The 21,423-nt window shown below is 49.1% G+C and overlaps 1 protein-coding gene across 4 annotated transcripts in view; it reads left to right on the forward strand.

The window, feature by feature from the left end:
* DIP2A (DIP2 acetate--CoA ligase A) overlaps positions 1-21,423 on the forward strand; it is a 964,533-nt gene that overhangs the window by 481,705 nt on the left and 461,405 nt on the right. For all 4 annotated transcript variants that reach the window (XM_086956246.1, XM_086956248.1, XM_086956245.1 and 1 more), the window contains one exon: positions 9,216-9,335. In XM_086956246.1, the coding sequence (XP_086812372.1) occupies positions 9,216-9,335 (120 nt within the window). The remainder of the gene's footprint in view (positions 1-9,215; positions 9,336-21,423) is intronic.

Below are 21,423 nucleotides of genomic sequence, written 5' to 3' on the forward strand. Positions count from 1 at the left end.
GGTGTCCTAACGCCTCACCCCTGGCCTTGTGACCCCCTCCTACCCCCCATAAATACCCTCCCCCCCCCCCCCCCACTACAACCAGCGCGGAGCCCTGCGCACAGCAGTGTGTTGTGCTGCTGCTCGGGTCGCACTCTGTACCTACCAACACTTCACACATCACACAATCACACAACTGAGGTTCCCGGACATCTGGTGTCCCAACGCCTCACCCCTGCCCTGGTGACTCCCCCCCCCCCCCCCCTCCCTACTACACCAGACACGGATCCCCGCACACAGCAGTGTGTTTGTCCTGCTGCTCAGGTCACGCAGCAATCACTCAGTACCTACCAACACTTCACACAACAGAGGCTCCTGGACATCTAGTGTCCTAACGCCTCACCCCTGCCCTCATGACTACCCCCCTACGCTCAGTGCGGATCCCCGCACACAGCAGTGTGTTGTGGTCCTGCTCAGTTCACGCGGTGTACCTAACAACTCATCACACACCAACACTTCACGCACCACACAACCAAGGCTACCGGTCCTCTGGCGTCCTGAAGCCTCACCCCTTCCCTTGTGACCCCCCCCCCCCCCCCCCGCCCCCTCATGGGGTATCCGCAGGTCTTGGCTTCCACCAACTTCATGGAGTGTGAGAAAAACTTGGCAAACTACAAAAATGTGTGGCAGAAAAATGCAGAAAACCTTTTTACATGCACCCAGGAAATACCATGTATCCAGATAAACTTCACTCACCAGCGCACGTCTCCCACGCTACACCTCCCTAGAGGTAATGACAGTCCTGTAATGAGTGAAGTTCGGGGAGTGGGGTTCTGGTAATGAGTGAGGTTCGGTGGGTGGACTTCTGGTAATGAGTGAGGTTCAGGTGAGTTAGGGTCTGGTAATAATTGAGGTTCGGCTGACTGAGCTTCTGGTAATGAATGAGGTACTGGTAATGAATGAGTTTCAGGTGACTGAGGTTCTGGTAATGAGTGAGGTTCTAGTAATGAACGAGATTTGGGTGAGTGAGGCTCTGGTAATGAGTAAAGGTCGGTTGAGTTACACTCTAGGAATGAATGAGGTTCTGATAAAGAGGGAGGTTCTGGGAATGAATGAGGTTTGAGTGAGTGAGGTTCAGGTGGGTTAGGTTTGGGTGAGTTAAGTTCTGATAATGAGTGAGATTTAGGTGTCTGAGGTTCTGGTAATGATTGAGGTTCGGGCGATTGATGTACTGATAATGAAAGAGTTTCAGGTGAGCAAGGTTCTGCTAATAAATGAGGTTCTGGTAATGAGAGGTCTGCATGAGTGAGGTCTGCTAATGAATGATGCTTGGGTGAGTGAGGTTCAGGTGAGTGAGGCTCAGATAATGAGTAGGGGTCAGGTGAGAGTGGTTCTGGTAATGAATTAGGTTGGGGTGAGGGGGTTCTGGTAATGAAGGTGGTTCAGGTGAATGCGTTTCCGGAAATGAATGAGGTTCTGGTTAGTGATATTCTGGGAAGGAATGAGGGCCGGGTGAGTGAGGTTCGGGTGACTACGGTTCTGGTAATGAATAAGGTTCGGGTGAGTGAGGTTCTGGTAATGAGTTAGGTTCGGGTGAATGAGATTCGGGTAATGTATGCGGTTCGGGTGAGTAGATGTCTGGCTGTCGAGGAAACTCCCAGAATGCATCCCTTCATAGGTCACCCCTGATGGCATTGCAATGAAAGTTCTCCCAGCCTTGCACCACAGACGAGTGGTGCAGTGGCCAACAAACCACAAGTCCTCTACACGCATCTCTGTTCACCCAGCAAATGTCACATGTCATCATTTTCACAGCTTTTGCGACATGAAAGAATCCAAATTGTCACAACTGATGCAGTATGATGGTTTGATGGTAACAGTGGTACAGGCACTTGGAAGATCAGCCTCTTGTGAAATACCCTGGGGCCTGCTAGTTATGTTTTTGACAAATTAGTGCCATGGGCAGAGCTAGACTAGTGCAGGCAGAGAACATCTTTTAAACAAGAATTTGCAATGCAATAGGTCTCGCATTTACGAGAGATTGAGCTATTGACATTGCAAATAACAATGCCTTTTATATTTGTTTTCGTTTTAAAAACATAAATAAAAGGCATTGTCATTTACAAAGCCAATTGCTTTAAGTCGTGTAACTGCGAGACCTATTGCATTGCAAATGCTTTTTTAACATGTTACACAGCAGCCCAGGCTATAACACAGTCAATGCTTGCCACGGCAAACCGCTTTTGTTTCTTGTTTTACAAAGCAAGTTGATCTCTTGCCACGCTAAGCTATTTCTTTTGAAAATATATTATTCCCATTCTGTGTCTTCTGAGAATGTGTCAAGAAAGGACTCCTTTCCAGAATCTCAGATTTAAAGCTTTGAGATAAGATATGTGAGGGCGGGTTTCCTTTTTCCCTTCAACATTTGGAAGCTCTCCCCAAAAGAGTCTTGATGTGAAAGCCTGGACTGGGACGTTATGCCCTGCTGCTGCTACATCATCTACATTGCTGGATATGGCTCTGTTTTCCTGGGATGCAAGGTTTTGCCTGAGCTGTTTCTGTTAACCTTTCACAGTACAAGCATGTCGAAGTTGGACTCACATATGAAAAGTTTACAAGCTTACAACTCCCAAAATGCAGTAGGAGATTGGAATGGTCAGGGTTAGGACAGAGACCAAGTAGAGTTATTAAATGCCGCTACAGAGAAATGTTAAATCTGAAAGAAACATGTTAGTATTAGATTCCTTACCTTAGAATATCCCCAGGCGTCAGACTGGATCCGGAAATGTTTGGGTAGCAGTACCCTTGCGCTTCAGTAGGCGTCGTCCGCGGCTCTGTGTCCGTCGTCGTCGTCGGCGTCCCGCTGACGTCAGTTCTTCTTTTTTCTGCGCCAGCAGCGCAGAGCCGGAAAAAGTGGTACCTTAGTCGATTTTTGACTAACTTTTTTTTTCGATCCCTTTTGATCATTTTCGAAGTCTTTCGACTCCGAACGGTGCCGGTAGGGATGCCTGCATTTAAACCCTGTGAGGACTGCGACCGACTGATGTCGGTTACCGTCCCTCACCGCCGGTGCCTTCACTGTCTCGGCTTCGACCACGACGACCAGGCCTGCCCTGACTGCCGAGCACTGACGTCGAAAGCTAGGTGGGAGCGGTCCTGCAAGCGGCTCGAGCTCCGGCAGTCGGCCCCGCGCCGCGAGAGGTCCCGGCCCGGGCGGAGATCGAGGGACCAGTCGCGGGGTCGGAGCCATCATAGCTCCGGGAGTCACCATCGGTCTTCGGGCTCGAAGTCGTCAGGTAAGCACAAGAAGTCGAAGAGACGTCATTGCTCTTCCGACTCCCCCCGACGCTCTCGCGATGCGGTTGGGGGTTCAGGTGACACCGCCCACGCGGCTCCGTTGGAGTCGCAGGCGTTGTGGCCTGCTTCATACCCTCCGGTCCCTGGGCAGCAAGCGACGCCGGAGGAGATCGAGCGCTTCCTCATGGCCATGAGGTCCCTCTCTCCTTCGACGGGCTCCGCGGCGCCTTCGGGCCCAGCGGACCCGTCTGGGGGCCCCAGGGGGTTGGGTGCTTCGGCCCGACGTCGGCGGGTGCTTCGGTCCCGACGCCGCCGCCGTCTTCGGGCCCGGCGCCGCAGGGCGCCGCTGAATCCGCCTCCGGATTCGGGTCGTCGCCGGTTGACATGACGACCTCACCGGTGCTGGTCCCTAGGGTGTCGCCTCCGGCGCCGCCTTCGGGCGTCGCCGTCCCCGATGCCTCCCTCGATCCGGTTCCGGCGTCAGAGCGGCGCCGCTGGGTGCCGCTCTCGACGCCGCTTGGAGAGTTCTACTTCAACAAACCGGCCCCATCCTTTGACAACCCTGATAATCAGGAGATGAGTGATGAGGTGTATTGGGAGGGGTCTGAGGACCCTCTGACACGTGATTGTCAGTCCCAGCAGGACTGGACAGGTGAACTTGGGGATGCCAGTGGTCTGGACATTTCGCCAGACACTGGTTTTGTCTCATCCCCTACCCTGGCTACGGAGGAGGGGGCAACCTACAGTGTGGTGCTGACGTGGGCGGCCAGGGCTTTGGGCCTTGAGCTCCCCATCGTGGCCATGAGGACTAACCTCCTCACTGAGGTCCTTAAACCGCAGTCAAGTTCGGCTGAGCCTCTGCTGCCGTTAATGAGGCCTTGACTGGCGTTCTTTTGGGCACTTGGTCCAGGCCCACTACAGGTCCGCCTGTAGATAGGAACGTGGCCAGACGCCACCGCCCGGCCCCGGTCGACCCTTGTTTCCTGTCCCCCCATCCCACCCCCGAGAGCCTGGTCATCCAGGCCTCCAACTCCCAGACCGCAGTCCCGACGGCTCCGCCCGATCGGGAATCTAAGAGGTACGAGCAATACGGCAAAAAGGTATTCTCCTCCCTGAGTTTGGGACTGCGGTCTTCCAACACTGCGTGCCTCTTGGGCCGCTACACCCACTCTCTGTGGGACGCGGTCGCGAACTTGCTGCCAGAATGCCCGGCGGAGGTCAGGGCTAAACTCGCCCAAACCCTTGCGGAGGGTCGAGATGCGGCATGTTTTTTCCATCTGGTGTGGGCCTGATACCACCGACTCACTGGGCAGGGTGATGGCAACAACAGTGTCGATTCGTCGCCACGCCTGGTTGAGGTCCGCCACCTTTTCGGTCGATGTCCAGAATACACCCATGGACATGCCGTTTGATGGCCGTCGACTTTTTGGCGACAAGGCAGACCATGCTCTTGAGCGCCTTAAGGACTGCAGGGCTACGGCCAAGTCATTGGTCCTCTCGGCCCCGCGCCAGCAAACTGGTGCCTTTTAGCTCCTTTCGTGGCCAAGGAAGGGATGCCCCCACACGTGCTGCCAGCCACGCACGGCAGACTAATTTCCAACATGGTGGCGGCCCTGGAAACCGCTGTGGGGGCGGTCGGGGACAACGGCGAGGTCAGTCCACACCTACCCCTGCAGCATCCGCCTCAAAACCCTCCTAGTCCGAGCTTTCAGGCCCATGTGACGCCAGTGGAGGATAGGGTTTGCCATTACCTCCTCCACTGCCGCACTGTCGGACAGTCCGAAGGGGCTACTCCCTCCCCTTCGCGGCGACCCCTCCAGCCATGCCACCGCAATACCACCGCGTGTCGGGGGAATCACTTGCGACTTCTGCAAGAGGAAGTTACGGCCCTCTTGGCCAAGGGGGCCATCGAGGGCGTTCCTGGGCCAGAAGTAGGGTGTGGTTGCTACTCCCACTACTTTCTGGTACCCAAGAAGGGCAAAGGGGGCCTCTCCGGAAGGAGAAGTTCAAAATGCTGACACTGGCTCAGGTCTTAGCTGCCCTGGACCCAGGAGACTGGATGGTAGCGTTGGACTTGCAGGACGCTTATTTCCACATCCCCGTCCTGCTGGCCCACCGGCGCTACCTGCGGTTCACGGTAGGCCACGAGCACTTTCAGTTTACCGTGCTCCCCTTCGGCTTTACCAGCGTCCCACGGGTGTTCACGAAGGTGATGGCGGTGGTCGCAGCTCATCTGCGCAGGTTAGGGGTTTCAGTCTTCCCCTACCTCGACGACTGGTTGTTGAAGGCGGGCTCGCCCCAGACAGTAGTCAGCCACCTCCAGACGACGGCAGACCTCCTGGACCAGCTGGGGTTCTCCATCAATGTGCCAAAGTCACACCTGTGCCCCTCCCAAAAGCTCCTCTTCATCGGAGCGGTTCTCGACTCAGCGCAGTTTCGGGTTTATCCTCCCGAACAGCGGGTTCGGGATATTCAGGCTCTGATTCCGATCTTTCAGCCTTTATCCAGAGTCTCGGTCAGGTTGAAGCTGCGGCTTCAGGGGCTGATGGCCTCCTGCATCCTTCTGGTGCATCACGCATGATGGCGGATGCAGGCTCTGCAGTGGGACTTGAAGTTTCAGTGGGCCCAGCATCAGGGCTACCTGTCCGACCATGTCCTGATCTCGGAGGGCACTGCGAGACAGCTGCAGTGGTGGCTCACGGACTGCAATTGGGTCAGTGGCAGATCCCTCTCCCTTCCCCAACCTGAGCACGTAGTTGTGACGGACACGTCCCTCCAGGGCTGGGGAGGCCACATGGGAGAGGCGGAGATCAGAGGCCTCTGGTCTCCGGCGGAGTCCCGGCTCCACATCAACCTTTTGGAGCTGAGGGCAATTCGTTTAGCACTGAAGGCATTCCTCCCCTCTGTCCGGGGGAGTGTAGTGCAGGTGTTCACTTACAACACCACGGCCTTGTGGTACTGCAACAAACAGGGCGGGGTGAGGTCGTGGACTCTCTGCCCGGAGGCTCTGCGCCTCTGGCAGTGGCTGGAACATCAGGGCGGACGAACTCAGCCGCCGGTGCATGATGGATCACGAATGGCGTCTGAACTCAGACGTGGCGCAAGGTCTCTTTCTGCAGTGGGGAGAGCCTTGGTTAGATCTATTCGCCACCGAAGAAAACGTGCAATGTCATCAGTTCTGCGCGTTGGAATTTCCAAGGCGGCACACACAAGGTCGACGAGAGCCGATTTGATTTTGCTCCGATTGACAATCGGAGCAAAATCAAATCGGCGCTCGTCAAAGACTCTGCGACATGAGGAAGATTCTTTCACCTTGTGCAGAGTAACAAGTTGATAAGGGGTTACAATCCCCTACACCCCTCTCTCTGTCCGGCATTCAAATAAATGGAACCCGGAAGTGTTGAAACCTTCTTCAGATCCGAGCCCTTCAATCAAATAATCCTACGCAGACAATTAGACGACACAGATTAATTTTCTACTGTGGTCCTGAGGATAATCCCTAGATTTGGGGGATTTGAAACGCGTCGACCTTGTGTGTGTTTGTCTCTCAGCCAATCATACTTGTATGAATATTGTTTTGTAAGGAATTAATCATGATGGCCGTTATATATTGAAAGTTATTTGTATTAGATCCACTATATATTAGGTGCCCCCACCTGACCCAAAAGATTTAAAACAATTAGGGTAGGGTCACGTCCACACACACTTTTTATCAATTTACTTTTCCTTGTTTTCTTTTTCATTTCACCACAATGTGGAGTATGTATCCGACATAAATTGAGAGTGGATGATTGTATTACGAATGCTTGAGCCCTCACCAACTACCTTTCTTTCTTTTCACTTTTCTTACACTTTGTTGTATATATTATCACGTATAAATAGGAGCTCCCCTTGTAAATAAACCCAATCATGTTTTCATAATTTAAATGTAAAATACATTAGAAATTTTGAAAAAGAAAAAATAAGTACAAATAAATTAATTTGATGAATCATTGTAGACTGAATGGCTAGTCTTTGCAAGACAGTATTTTGTTTATTGTTTGTTGCTAAACTTCAAATTAATCAAGCAGTATTGGCAATTGTTTTGTTTAATATATATACGTGAACAGATATAAGCACACTTGCCCGAGTCACTATGCAGTTAGAACCAACACCTCCAAAGGGCACAGTAATTCACATTGATTTTGAGTCGACCCTTGCAAAATGTTCCTCTTGGGGGGTTTATTCACTGAAAAGGCCTTGCAAGTATCGACGCTAATTTTCAAAGGTGCAATCTGTATGCATCTGGCTCTTTTTTTGTCATTCATCTACTTTGATTGACCGAATTGTACCTCGCTTCTTTTTTGCCTGTTTTACTAGACACCAAAGAGCAGCTTCTTGGTGTGGTCTCGAGTGAACTATGTTTATTTAGTGTACCCAAAAAGTAAAATCACTACTTGGCACTTCTATAAATTTAGCACTATCTAGTTTTATATAGGCAAAGTTTGCTTTAGAGGTCTTGTAACCACTAAATGGATAACAACCATACAAGAAATTGTTGAAAAATGCAAACAAAATAAACCCATATTATAGCAGATTCAGTCACGTGTTCTCTTACTGTCAAGCTAATGAACTGTTTGTGAACCCATACCCCCATTTTACAATGAGCCTACTAGACAGCACATGCACAGTCTGTTGTAAGGCAGATTTTTGCTTACCAAGAACTCAGAGATGCTTGGAAGCTCGCCCATTGCTTAAAATTAGTTGGCTCTGTCCCTCCTACTTAGATTGGCAACTAAAAAGAAACACGCATTTGTAATGTAATAGGTCTCATTAATGAATGTTTGAGCTAATAATAATGCAACACCAATAGCTCAAACTTTCAGTAATGCGAGACCTATTGTATAGTAAATGCTTGTTTAAGAAGAGTGGTCAAAAAGATGGTCAATGTTGTTGTATGCACTTGTATAGCTCTCTATCTGCGAAGTGAGCTCTACAAAGAAATTGGTTGGCAGAACAGTTGTTATACTGTTGCAGAAATGGAAGGCACAGTGAATAGTGATATGGCACTGTGATGAAAGTAGAGAAATTGTCTGTAGTGTCTTAGTAGGTTATTGTGGTGAGCAATAAATGTCTAATTATCTAACGAATATATAGATTCACAACAAAACAGGAACAATCCTTTTTAATTCATCCAGCTCAGGGGTATTTTCCCTCTGGTTAAAGAGCAGATCATACCAACATATAGGGTTAAAGAGGTAAAGGTAGAGGGTGGTACTGTGGAATGAAGTGGTTAGACTAGCCAGACCGTGAATTAAAGTGATTGTATCTTTTGAAAATAAGTACTAGAGAATCCGTTCAACTATAACAAAGAATGGTTAGGGTGGGAGCAGTATGTGGGAAGGAGCAGTATCACAATATACTGTTAGGAAAGAAGCCATAACATAGAGGAGTCATGAGATAAGGCAATCATAATGTATGTGATCAGAGGAGGGTTGCATGAAGTGGGCCGTACAGTAGCTTAAGCTGCACTCTTTCCTCTCCCTCGAGTTTGGAATTTGGCACTCTCACCATTGCTGTTTGAGATAACTATCAAGTGAGAAATTCATGCACTGATGAATGATGAATGAAAGAGCCTTTTCCGCATTATATTACTTTGGCCTTTCAGCTTTCATTTTTGGTCCTTATTTACCAAATACATGATTTACATCAGTGACCGTGTGATTCTCCAGAGCATTACATACCCTTTTCCCTTTATGTTTAGGTTCAGGGTACAGATAATTTGGTTTGCCTTGAAACTCCCTTGATTAAGAAGTAGGATACAGGATGCAAGTCCTGCAATGACAAAGCTTTAATCTTCCTTTCTCAGACACAGCTACTTAAACCGATTTTATTGTTAAATGACTTTCTCTTGTGTTTCCCCTTCCCATATTTCACAACTTTCACTTCCTTCCTTCTAGCACGTGTTGCTGTGGTGAAGTCTCGGGACATGCACTGGTCACTCCTTGCACAACGTGATCAGAGGGATGTGAGTCTGGCCTCTTTGCGGATGTTGATTGTCGCAGATGGAGCTAATCCTTGTACGTATGACTGAAACATGAGCAGAGTAGCACACTGTGCTTTATATTGTTCTGCTGCCTTCCTGCCCACTATACATTGTTAGGTTGAGTTCCATGTTAATTAACTGGCACTAAAATATAGTTGTAAGTGTGTCTCCCTGTGTTCTTATTGACTTACTGTTTAAGGTTTTATTTCTGATGATGGAGAAGTCATTGTTACCCATAGAGACCATGTTTGTCATGTAACACTTCATGTGTAATATAGTTTGTGATTACATTGTTTTTTTATACATTTTTTACTCTGTCATCCTACTCTCCATCTGTCCAGTCTGTATGCAAACGAGTTCCATATGTTCCTCCATGTACCTGGCCTGGTCACCGAGGCCCCTGATAAATCTTAACCTTGCCAGCTGTCATGTCCTTTCCTCTATTTTTGGTCTAGCTTTGAGAGAGGGAAGAGCTCTCTTACACTATCTTCTTGCAAGGAAAGGTTGTAGTTCTCATTTTTCGTATTCCCCAGTCCTACTTTTTTATACTTAACAGGAGATTCTTATGTCTGCTTTTTTGTGAAGAGCTTAATGAACTCCTCAGTCACCTTCCTTACCTGCCTAGTATGTCACAGGATTTAAGGCATGCATAAAGTTGGAGTCGCTGAACTGCACTAAGCTAGAGTTGTATGCTTTGGGGATATTTTCTTTCATTACATTTTGGAGTTTTATATAGCTGGCACTTGACCTGAAGGTATACGACCGCCTTATACAGTTTGCAGAGAGCACAGTTACAAGGAGTACACAAGAAAAATATTAGTCATACAAGGTAATAATATAACTTCGAGAAGAGTATAGATGGTTGAAAATGTTTGAAGGTAGCTGTGAGAAGTTGGCCTGATATGTAGTGCTCACTATTCTAGTGATCACTGTGTATCATTCCAAACGACCCTTATTATTGATTGGTTGTAAGTCAACCTTATAGACCAGCTATCCTAGTAGCATGGACAAGAGCAGTCTTTAGGCTAAACTCTAGAGGGCATGTTAAGCCAGCTGTTATACCATCACATATACCCCTTGAACACCAAGTGAAAGGACACCACACAAGTTGTTATGAAAATAAAAGGATATTTATTTATAACCAGTCTACCCTGAACTCTTTGAGTCAGGGAGCTAAGCACACAACAAAACTCTTAAGAAAATACTTAAAGTTGCACAATTTACACAAATGCCCGAGGGGCACGAAAAACCATATACTACAAAAGTGGAATGCGAAATACTAGTAGGTAAGTAACTGGATCCAGAGGCTTTAGGATCGCTAGGACTACACTACTGAACCTTCAGGTTAGGAGCAGGAGGCCTAGGGAGATCGGGTGCAGAGTGTGCACTCTCACGCGGGATGCGGGACAAAGTCTATGGATGCTAGATTTCGTAAAGTTAGTGTTATCGGACGAATCCGACTAGATAGGCTGAAAACGAAAAAGGATCTGGACACTTAGATAGCCAACCTATGTTGGAGCACCGAAATACTCAAGTTACCTAGCCCAGGGGCTGCGGCTGCATAGGGTTCAAAAGACGTCTGGAATCCTCGTTACAGTCTATGGAGCCTGAAAGAAGAAGTTGCTGGCAGGCGACCAGTGATGAAGTTCAATGTGATCCAAGCCTGGATCGAAGATGGAGACGACCTGAAAGCAGAGGGGACTCAGTTCTTAATCACTATCCAGTGATCAGATGGGCACCAGGATGTCACCGGATGAAGTCACCTCGACCAGGTGAGTGGGCGACGCTGGGCTCTGCAGTCTCTCGGACCAGGAGGCGTTGTCGGCGACCAGGATGGAGGTGCGAGCTGTCCCATGAAGGTATTTGCTGTCGGCGATGCTGGACCCAGGATTGGGGCAACAACTCTTGGCAAATGCAAGCCTACGCGGTGGACTCAAAATGGCGTCTGGAGTGGACCAGGAGGGTCCGGGGTGCTCCTCTGTTGGAGGGGAGCAGGGGCCAGTCTGGAGCAACCAGACCAGCGATGGAAGTGTCGTGGTTCGTCGTCAGGAGGGCCACAAGCCAGCAGGCAAGTAGCCGGACAACGCGGTGAGCAGCAAAGAGCAGAAGGGCCCCACGCAGATCTCGTGGATGCTGGGAGGCTGGACTTCGGTGCTGGAGCTGCTCAGGGTTAGGGCTTCTCAAACCCCAAAGCACTCACTCGAGGATCCCTCGGCGGTCGTGCTGGATAAGCGTCGTGCAGTTCTGAAGATGGCCGGTCCCTCGAGGTCTCGTCACACCCACGAATCTCAGCTGGGCTGATGATGTAGGTAGAGGTCAGAGGTGCTAGGGAAGCCGGGTCTCGTCGAGCTGGGCAGTCTTGATCCGGAGGATGGACGTGCAGCAAACCGCATGCGCTTAGATGGTGCCCACTGGTGCAGGGTGGCTACTCCTTAGCCACAAGGGAGAGTCTTCAGAAAGGTTCAAGAGTTCTTTCGTGGAAAGTCATCAAGATTCGGAATTATCTAATTTGGGAAGGGGGCCCGCTCCTACCTTTATACTAAAGAAAGGGGCTGGCACGCGACTAGGTCCTGCCCATGGGTGGGACCAGGAGGGGGGTGGTTACACCCCTCTCCCTTGTCCGGACTTTCCCCAGCTCAGGGGCTGGTGTGCCCCTGGAACTGGTTCAAACCGGCAGATGCATAGTGAGCACCGGGGTGCCACTTGCAGTCACCTTCCTTCTCAGCCCTGCCTACCTGGGATACACAAAACCCTGTCTGGGATGGTGCTAGCACCGCCACTGACAGGAAACCCTTTGTCCAAGCTCTCCTCGCTGGAAGGACTCCCAGCAGCAGGAGGTCAGACTTGTGTCTGTGGTGGCAGCATCCATTGTGTGATGCTGAGGCTCGAGTTAACTTTAACCGGGGTTCACAGTTACATACATGTCGTGTCCCTCTAGGGTGGAATGCTAATCCCGTCGCCAGAATTGGCGAGGGGTTAGTATTCCAATTCGTATGACACCTTACTCGACATGTTTTGATAAAGCGATACCAAAGATAGCAAATAACCGCGAGGATTATAATGGACTTAAGAGTATATGGTACGCGTTATCATAGAACAGCTATTAGGACTTGGTTCCGCAAGCTGCAGACGGACTCCGCTCATGCCAGAGCACCATCTCACATAATTCCAAGCACTCTGCCTCCAGGATTGTTAAGGCCTGCCATAGGAGTGACTGATAGGAATACATGTGTCCAATTTAGGTTTAGATATAGGAATACTATACCTAAAGCAAAGGGTGATTACACCACCTTGCCCCAGCTGTCGTGCAGCCAGTTGTGTCAGATTTAGATGGCCTGCCAGGGGTGGCATAATACATGCTGCAGCCCCTGGTAGGCCCTGGGTACACCTATGCCCTGGGTACAGGGACTGATAAGGTGGCCCAGTACCAATTGGTAAATGCACCTAAGGTACACGTGTCAATTTAGAGAGAGAACAGCTAGGCTGTGGGTCTGATTAGCAGGCCCACAGCCAGGGAAAGTCGTAAACCAGTGAAGCAAAAAGCACAAATCTGGGGTGATCATAGGATTGCAGACCCTACAGTAGCAATGGAGGATTGTTTCGGAGATTGGAGAAATAGAGGAATAGATATTTCTTGAGGTAGTGAGGATCGGGCTCTTTGATGGTTGGAGGGGAAGTGCAACAGAGCAAGTCAATTATTTTAGGATGGTAGGTTCAGGTTTTTGTTGAGAAATGATTCAAGTTTTTTTGTTTTTAAAGTTTGGGAATGATTGATTGTCACTTGGATCTTGTGGCAGAGCATTCAGATTCTAGGTGCATTTCCAGAAAAGGAATGGGTGAGTGTAACACTTTTCGCCCCGAGTGGGATAGGTATTCCCAGACGTGAGTCCCTTGCTCACTGTGCCACTGGATTCAAGCTGGCCTAGCTGAAGAAGGGTGACATACCCTGAAACCGGTCCCAGGATGCTTGTTTCCGGTCCAGGGAGGGCCTGGCAGTTCTGTCTTGACTGTTCCCATGGTGCACAGGGTCAAAACTGATTTGCATATGGCTGGGTCCAACCTGGGGTGGCGTAGTGGGCAAAAGAGCAATAGATTTAACCCAGATCTTTTGACTGGGGGAGAATGTTTGCATTGTCAGCATTCCCTCTATATTTGTTTGCTATAACACAGGATTTTAAGACCTGCATAAAGTTGGAGTAGCTGAACTGCACTAAGCTAGAGTTGTATGCTTTGGGGATATTTTCTTTATTTAATTTTCGAGTTTTATATAGCTGGCACTTGACCTGAGGGTTTCCGAGCGCCTTACACAGTTAGCAGAGAGCACATTTACAAGGAGTACACAAGAAAAATATTAGTCATACAAGGTAATAATATAACTTCGAGAAGAGTATAGATGGTTGAAAAAGTTTGGAGGTAGCAATGGAGATTTTTTTCAGAGATTGGAGGAATAGCTATTTCCTGAGGTAGTGAGGATCGGCTCTTTGATGGTTGGAGGGGAAGTACAACAGTGCAAGTCGATTGTTTTAGGATGGTAGGTTCAGGTTTTTGTTGTGGAGAAATGGGTTCAAGCTTTTTTTAATAAAGTTTAGGAATGATTGATTGTCACTTGGATCTTGTGGCAGAGCATTTCAGATTCTAGGTGCATTTCCAGAAAAAGAATGGGTGAGTGTTTTTTTTCTTAACTTCAGGCATGATCAGAAGCAGAGTGTTTGAGCTATGCAGAGGCGTCTTTTTGCCAGCTTTTGACAGTCTGATTGCAATATAGTTTGGTGTTCCAATTTAGATGGTTTTATGGGTTATGTAAGCTGTTTTGAATATGCTTCTCTCTTCAATTAGTAGCTAATTGAGTGTTCGAGGCATATGAGCTGCAGATCACACACTGTGCATAGATCGCCATCTGATGTTTGGCCCGGATGTTTGCACTTTGTTGTTCTGGAAAAGTCTTTGGAAGTCACGAGATAGGTGACTCCTCCTTTGGACCATAGTGCGCATGGGCATCAGCTCCATCTTCCGATTGTTTTTTTTCCGCCATCGGGCTCTGATGTGTTTCTCGTGCTCCAGTTTGGAACCGTTACCGATTCTACTTTCGACGCGCAATCCTTCACCCGTTCAACGCTGTTGTTCTCGATACGCAATTCCTAGTCGTCACACATCTCTCCAACTTCGAAGTCTCTGATTCCGGACGTCGATGAGGGCCTTCGGGCCTACTTGGGCCTTTGTATCTGGCTCATGGAAAGGACTCCATTCAAAAAGTGTCCTCAATGTGGGTCGAAGTTTCCCCACACCGATCTGCATGAGGTGTGTAAGCTCTGCATTTCTCCGGAGCACGAGGCCAGAGACTGTGCAGCTTGTGCATCCTTCCGCTCCAAGAAGACTATTTGAAATAGTTGAGCTCATAGTAAAGTGGCTCGCTCCTAGGCTTCCATCCCCAACGACATCTTCCAGGAGGGCGTCTATGTACCGGCACAGGAGAGGGTTGAAGAAATCCTCGGCAGCGAATCCGAAGCGGAGGAATTCAACGTCAAAGAAATCACTCCTTCGCAGCGTGACGTAAGTAAAGACGTCGACCCTCACTCCCTCTATACACCTTCAAAAAAGGCTTCGGTCACACCTTCGCCTTGGGGTCCAGATGCACACCGAGAGATTTGTTCCCATGCCTCCCCCCTGGGCTCGGCAAAGAAGACTATTAAGCCTTCAGGCGACTCAGGCTCGAGTGAGTCTGCCACCGGTACCGATACTAGGTCACCGGCACCAAAAAAGAAGCCTCCCTCTTCCTCCGTGCCAAACGCTGCCTCCACATCCAAGCATTCAGCACCGAAATCTATAAGCACCGATCCATCCACTCCGAAAAACACTCAGAGCTGAGCAAGAAACCGATCCCCCAAAGGTTCAAAGCCACGCCCTTCGGAGCCGAAAAAGGCCTAGCAAGCAAAGAAAATACCGGTTCCGCAACCAACCACAGAGACTGTTGAACATCACAGCTCCAAACCAAAAGACCACAAAACCGTCCCATAGTCCGTACCAAAGTCTACCCAACCGAAAAAGTCAGTCCCGAAAGATCTGCCTCCATCAGAAGAGATTTTTACACCAGACCCGTGACAAAAAACTCTTCTAATGGACCCTAAAACTGGTCAGCTCATCCTGAGTTCCAAAAAGAGACCCATAGATACTCCTCCACAGGCGCCGCCACCTAAAAAGAGGGAAATTGCCACATCTCTCCTCAGGGTCCCTTCTCCACCACCTCCTCCTTCCCCCACCTCCCCCACCACATCATTCTCCTACACCATCTCCATCAGGAAATGATGATGACACCTCTGATGAGGGAGATGGTGCACATGAGGAACCACCAGGGGATCATAGTCCACCATCTTCTCCTGATCCCTGGGATGATTACAATACACCCGATGTTCCTAATGTTCCACAGGAGGACATATATCCCTCTAAGCCGTCCCTTCCAGAGGACACCACAGGGTTTAATCAGCTACTTCATAGAGCTGCTTAATACCACAGGGTTAGCTTACACACCGACCCTATAGAAGAGGATTTCCTCATGGACACTTTTGACACTTCACAAAGGTCCACTTCTATTTTACCAATGCTAAAAGGGGTCATCAAGCATGCACCTGAAGTGTTTAAAGATCCCGTAAGGGCTAGAGTTATTAGCCCCAGGATCGATAAAAAGTATAAAGCTGCCCCTGGAGACCCAGCCTATATTAAAGGACCAGTACCTTTAGACACACTAGTAGTGTCTAATGCTAGCAAAGGGGCCAATTCACAAACATAAGGGAACGCTCCACCCCCTGATAAAGAGTCCAAACTTTTAGACGCTTCCGGAAGAACAACCGCGTCACAAGCAGCTAACTTATGGCCTATGGCCAACACTCAAGCCTTGTTAGCCAGGTATGATAGGGCACATTACGATGAACTAGAGTCCCTACTACAGTACCTACCAGACAAATATAGGGCCAATGATCTCGTACAGGAGGGTAAAATTATCCCTAACCCCTCCATTCATCGCGCTCTTGACATAGCAGATACCGCCTCTAGAGCAGTCAACACAAATGCACTTTTGCGTAGACATGCTTGGCTACCCATTTCAGGTTTTAAACCAGAAGTACAAACTTCCATTTTAAACCAGCCATTCGACCAAGGACATTTGTTTGAACCTAATGTAGATTCTTCACTTGAAAAAATTACGAAAGACACATACCCAGCCAACTCTATGGGAGCCTTGCAATCGCAAGCTTCTAGACGTTCTTTTCGTCGTTCCTTTTACAAAGGCACCTCCAGAGGCTACTCCTAAGACAACCCCTCCACCTCTTACAAAGCTCCCACCCAGTCTACGTTCATAGGGGGTACCAAAGAGCAGTTTACAGAGGCAACAATAATAAGGGTAGAGGCAAAACCAACAATACCAGATCTGCCTCAACTCCTACCCAATGACTTCCCTCCGCACCCACTGCACTATTCCACTCCTGTCGGGGGGAGAATACAACAGTCCCTTCCTGTCTGGACCAACATCACCACAGACAGGTGGGGGAGACAAATCATTCAAACTGGTTACTGTCTAGAACTTACTTCTACCCCCCAAACATACCACCCAGGCAGCACCCAATGTCACTGGATCATTTATCACTGATAAAGCAGGAGGTCATCTCCCTTCTGCAAAAGCACGCAATAGAACCGGTACCACTGCATCAGCAAAACACAGGGCTTTCCTCCCTGTACTTCCTCATTCCAAAGAAGACCCATCCTAGACCTCAGAACCCTAAACCTGTACATACAGTCGGACCGCTTTCACATGGTCACGCTTCAACAGGAGGTTCTTCTCCTGGCATAAGGCGACTTCTTTGCCACTCTTGATCTCAAGGATGCCTACTTCCATATCCCCATTCACACTTCTCACAGAAAGTATCTCAGGTTTGTAGTAGACGGTCAGCATTACCAGTTCAAGGTACTCCCATTCGGAGTCACCACAGCATCCAGAGTCTTCACCAAGTGTCTAGCAGTAGTTGCAGCTCATCTAAGAAGGCAGCATATTCATGTCTACCCCTACTTAGACTACTGGCTCATAAAAGCCAAGACTTACAGCCAGTGCGTACAACACACTCGTGCTACAATCCAACTGCTTCACGACTTGGGGTTTACCATAAACCAACCAAAGTCTCACCTGCAACCGTCCCACATACAACAATATCTAGGAGCAACAATAAATACCTTAAAGGCACTTGCATATCCCAGTCCAGCCAGGATATCAAGCATACAAAGCCTAGTCACAAAATTTCAACTACAGCACGCTCTCCCAGCTCGAGTGTTCATGCAAATAATAGGGATGATGGCCTCTTGCATATTCATAGTCCCTCACGCAAAACTCCAGATGCGTCCCCTGCAGGAATGTTTAGCACGTCAGTGGAACCAGGCTCAAGGTCAGCTGACAGATCTGGTGTTGGTGGACGGTCACAAGCATCGCTCTCTGCAGTGGTGGAACACCAAAAACCTTTCCAAAGGGCAACTGTGTTCGAGGCATGTGGGCTGCTGAATTCATATCTGTGCATAGATCGCCGCCTAGTGTTGGGTCCAGATGATTGCACATTGTTGTCCTGGAAGAGTCTTCGCAGTATCACGAGATAGGTGGCTCCTCCCCTGGACTACAGTGCGCATGGGCATCCTCTCCATCCTCACATTGTTTTTTTCCGACATTGAGTTTCAGATGTATATTTGTTAACTCAACTTCGGAATCGATAGAAAACTTTATATTTGGCCAAAAGGCCTCTAGGTATCGTCGGTATTGTCTTTGCGATCGGTGCCGAGTACTCGTCCCAGCTCAATTCTCGAGCCGGACTTCAAGAAGAGCTGCGTGGCTATTCAGCACCAAAGGCCCGGTCGACGCCAGAGGCCTTATCGACGATCGATGATGGAATGGAGCCCATTCAAGAGATGTCCCGTTTGCAACTCCAAGTATCCTCACATCGATGTCCACCCGGTGTGCAACAAGTGCCTGTCTCCGGATCACGATGAAGCCAACTGTATGGCTTGTTCTCGGTTCCGGTGCAAGAAAGCACTTTGCCTTCGACGCGCGGCACGGAAGGAAGCCCAGCAGACAGCGCCTGACCCGGTGAACATCTTCGATGCTGAGGAAGATGAGGGGGTCGAGCAGGAGGTTCAAGGGAACCAGTCAGATCCTGCATCGGAGATTGACTCCAGTTATGACGCAGAGGATGAGGAGATGGTCAAAAATGAAGACGTCGTCGACGAGGTACGAGACGACGATGAGGCCTTTGGGGCCGTACAAGATAGCTCGAGCGAGGAGCTAGGCCCAACCGTTGGTATGGGGGCCGAAACTAAAACACTCTATAAGGCTCAGGTCGAGGGATCGCTACAAGGCCTTACCCAAGATCAAGCACATAGTTCTACGGCCACGCTTCGAAGCCCGGCTACGGACAATTCAAAAGAGCCATCGGTTGATCGATCGAAATCGAAACAGAAAACATCGGTGGCCACAAAACCGAAAGCACCGGAAACAACATCGAAACCGAAAGTACAACTTACTTTGAGCGGATCGAAGGCTTCTGAACCATCGGCTCCGACGAAACAAAAGAGTGCTATCGACCCAGAGAGGTTGCTAAAGGGTGTCGAGCCGAAGGCCGGGGCACCGAAGAAAAAGGTCAAGGACATCGACCCGAAGAAGTCGGCGCCGAAGACCGTAGACACAAACAAAGGACTCGAAACACAAAACGTTATCGATCCTAAGCGTCGAGTCGACAAAGCAAATGTCAGCAAAGACCTCGAGACCAAACAACACAGTGTCTCTAAGGACCCCGTCAAGTCGACACAACCATCCGCCTCCTTATCAAAACAGGTGTCGGACTCGCTGCAGTGCATTAAAGAGAAAGCTATAGCTGTCGGACCGAAGGCCACTCCACCCCCAAAGATAGTCACTAAGACTCCGAAGGCGTCGGCACCGATCAAGTTTGTACTGCCGCCTCCAGTCACACCTAAGGCGTTCGCCTCAAAGACAGCCATTGGAGATGCCAAAAAAGTGTCCATGGGGCTAAAGCCTACAACTCTTGAAGAGGCCACAAAGCATCGACAGCCTCTGCTGGAGGATCAGTCGAGGCAATTCATCGACGCTGAGACTGGTAGACTTTCCATTTACAAGCGTAAGAGCGTCCCGGAACAGCCTATGGAGTCGTATAAAATTCCATTGAAGAAAAAGAGGGATTCTGCAACATCACCTCTTCTTTTTGAACCTCTACAAAAATATGGACAAGAACCTGCTCCTTTTTCACCCACACATTCAGATGTGGATGTAGGGGATGATGACAATGAGGATTACAGGTATCCTGTAGACACTGATCCAGAAGACCACATTGAACCCTGGACAGACACTGTTGACCCAGGGGAGCCACAAAATGCCCCACAGTCATATCTATGCTGTTAAAACATCACCTACAGAAGACACGGCTGTTTTTGACGCACTTATTGGGAGGGCAGCAAAAAATCACGATGTCCAACCCCACGCTGACCCTATAGAAGAGGACTTTTTATTTGACACCTTCTCAACCTCAGAGAGAACTGTCAAAACTTTACCCATGCAGAAAGGTGTCCTGAAACACGCTAGAGACATCTTTAAAGAGACCACAAGGGCAAGAGTGGTGAACCCCAGGATTGAAAAAAAATACAAACCAGCACCTGTGGACCCTACATATATCAGGGGACAGTTGCCATTGGACTCTCTAGTTGTTTCAAATGCTCGTAAAAGAGCGAACTCGCAAACCACGGGTGATGCTCCTCCCCTGACAAGGAATCTAAAGTGCTAGAAGCCTCAGGGAAAAGGGTGGCAGCTCAAGCGGCCAATGTCTGGCGAATCTCCAACACACAGGCACTCTTAGCCAGATACGACAGGGCTCATTATGATACACTTGAGACCTTGTTACAACACTTGCCAGATGAGTACAAGGAGACAGCGGAAATGCTAATACAAGAAGGGAAACTGCAACGCATCTATTAAGTGTGTGCTAGACGCAGCAGACACTGCAGCCAGGGCTATTAATACAAGCGTTATGTTACGAAGACACGCCTGGCTGAGAATCTCCGACTTCAAGCCTGAGATACAAACCACCATACTCAATCAGCCAGTTAACCCTGATTACTTATTTGGCCCAGAAGTGGACACCACCTTAGAAAAAATTTAAAAGGACACCGACTGCAAAGTCTATGGGGGCTCTACAGTCGCAGCAGTTCAGGGGTGGTTCTTTTCGTCGCCCCACCAATAGAGGAGCTTCCAGAGGCCAGGTGTCCCAGCAGACACAATACAGTAAAGGAGGCACGCAGACCACCTACAACAAGAACAATAGGGGTGGCTATAGTGGAAACAGCACCAAGGGCAGAGGTCGTGGAAACAACAACTCCCATCCTCCGCCACTAACAAACAGTGACGTCTTGTCACTACCCCCGACCATATAACACCGGTCGGGGGGAGACTACCACAGTTCCTGCCGGTCTGGAAATCCATCACTATAAGCAGGTGGGTGAGGCAGCTTATCCAGTACGGTTATTGTCTGGAGTTAACATCCACTCCACTCAACATACCCCCAAGACACCGTCCTATGTCCACAGAGCATATACAGTTATTACAGCAAGAGGTAGTCAGCATGCTGCAAAAAAGGAGCCATAGAGCTCGTGCCTGTAGAACAAAGAGGTACAGGGGTGTACTCGCTGTACTTCTTGATCCCAAAAAAGGACGGGTCCCTCAGACCCATACTGGACCTCAGGCCCCTAAACCAATACATCTTGTCAGAACATTTTCACATGCTCACTTTACAGCAGGGTCTACCGTTACTCAGTTAGGGAGATTTCCTCGCAACACTAGATCTAAAGGATGCATATTTCCATATACCGGTACACCCGTCACACAGAAAATTTCTCAGATTTACCATTCAGGATCAGCATTATCAATTCAAAGTCCTCCCTTTGGGAGTGACAACAGCACCCAGGGTGTTTACCAAGTGCCTAGCGACAGTGGCTGCACACCTACGGAGACAGAACGTTCACGTCTACCCTTACCTGGACGACTGGCTTATCCAAGCAAAGTCGGCCCAGCAATGTGCCACCCATATGTC

Source organism: Lissotriton vulgaris, chromosome 2_1 (genome assembly GCF_964263255.1).
Source record: "Lissotriton vulgaris chromosome 2_1, aLisVul1.2, whole genome shotgun sequence".
In the NCBI taxonomy this organism is placed as follows: Eukaryota; Metazoa; Chordata; class Amphibia; order Caudata; family Salamandridae; genus Lissotriton; species Lissotriton vulgaris.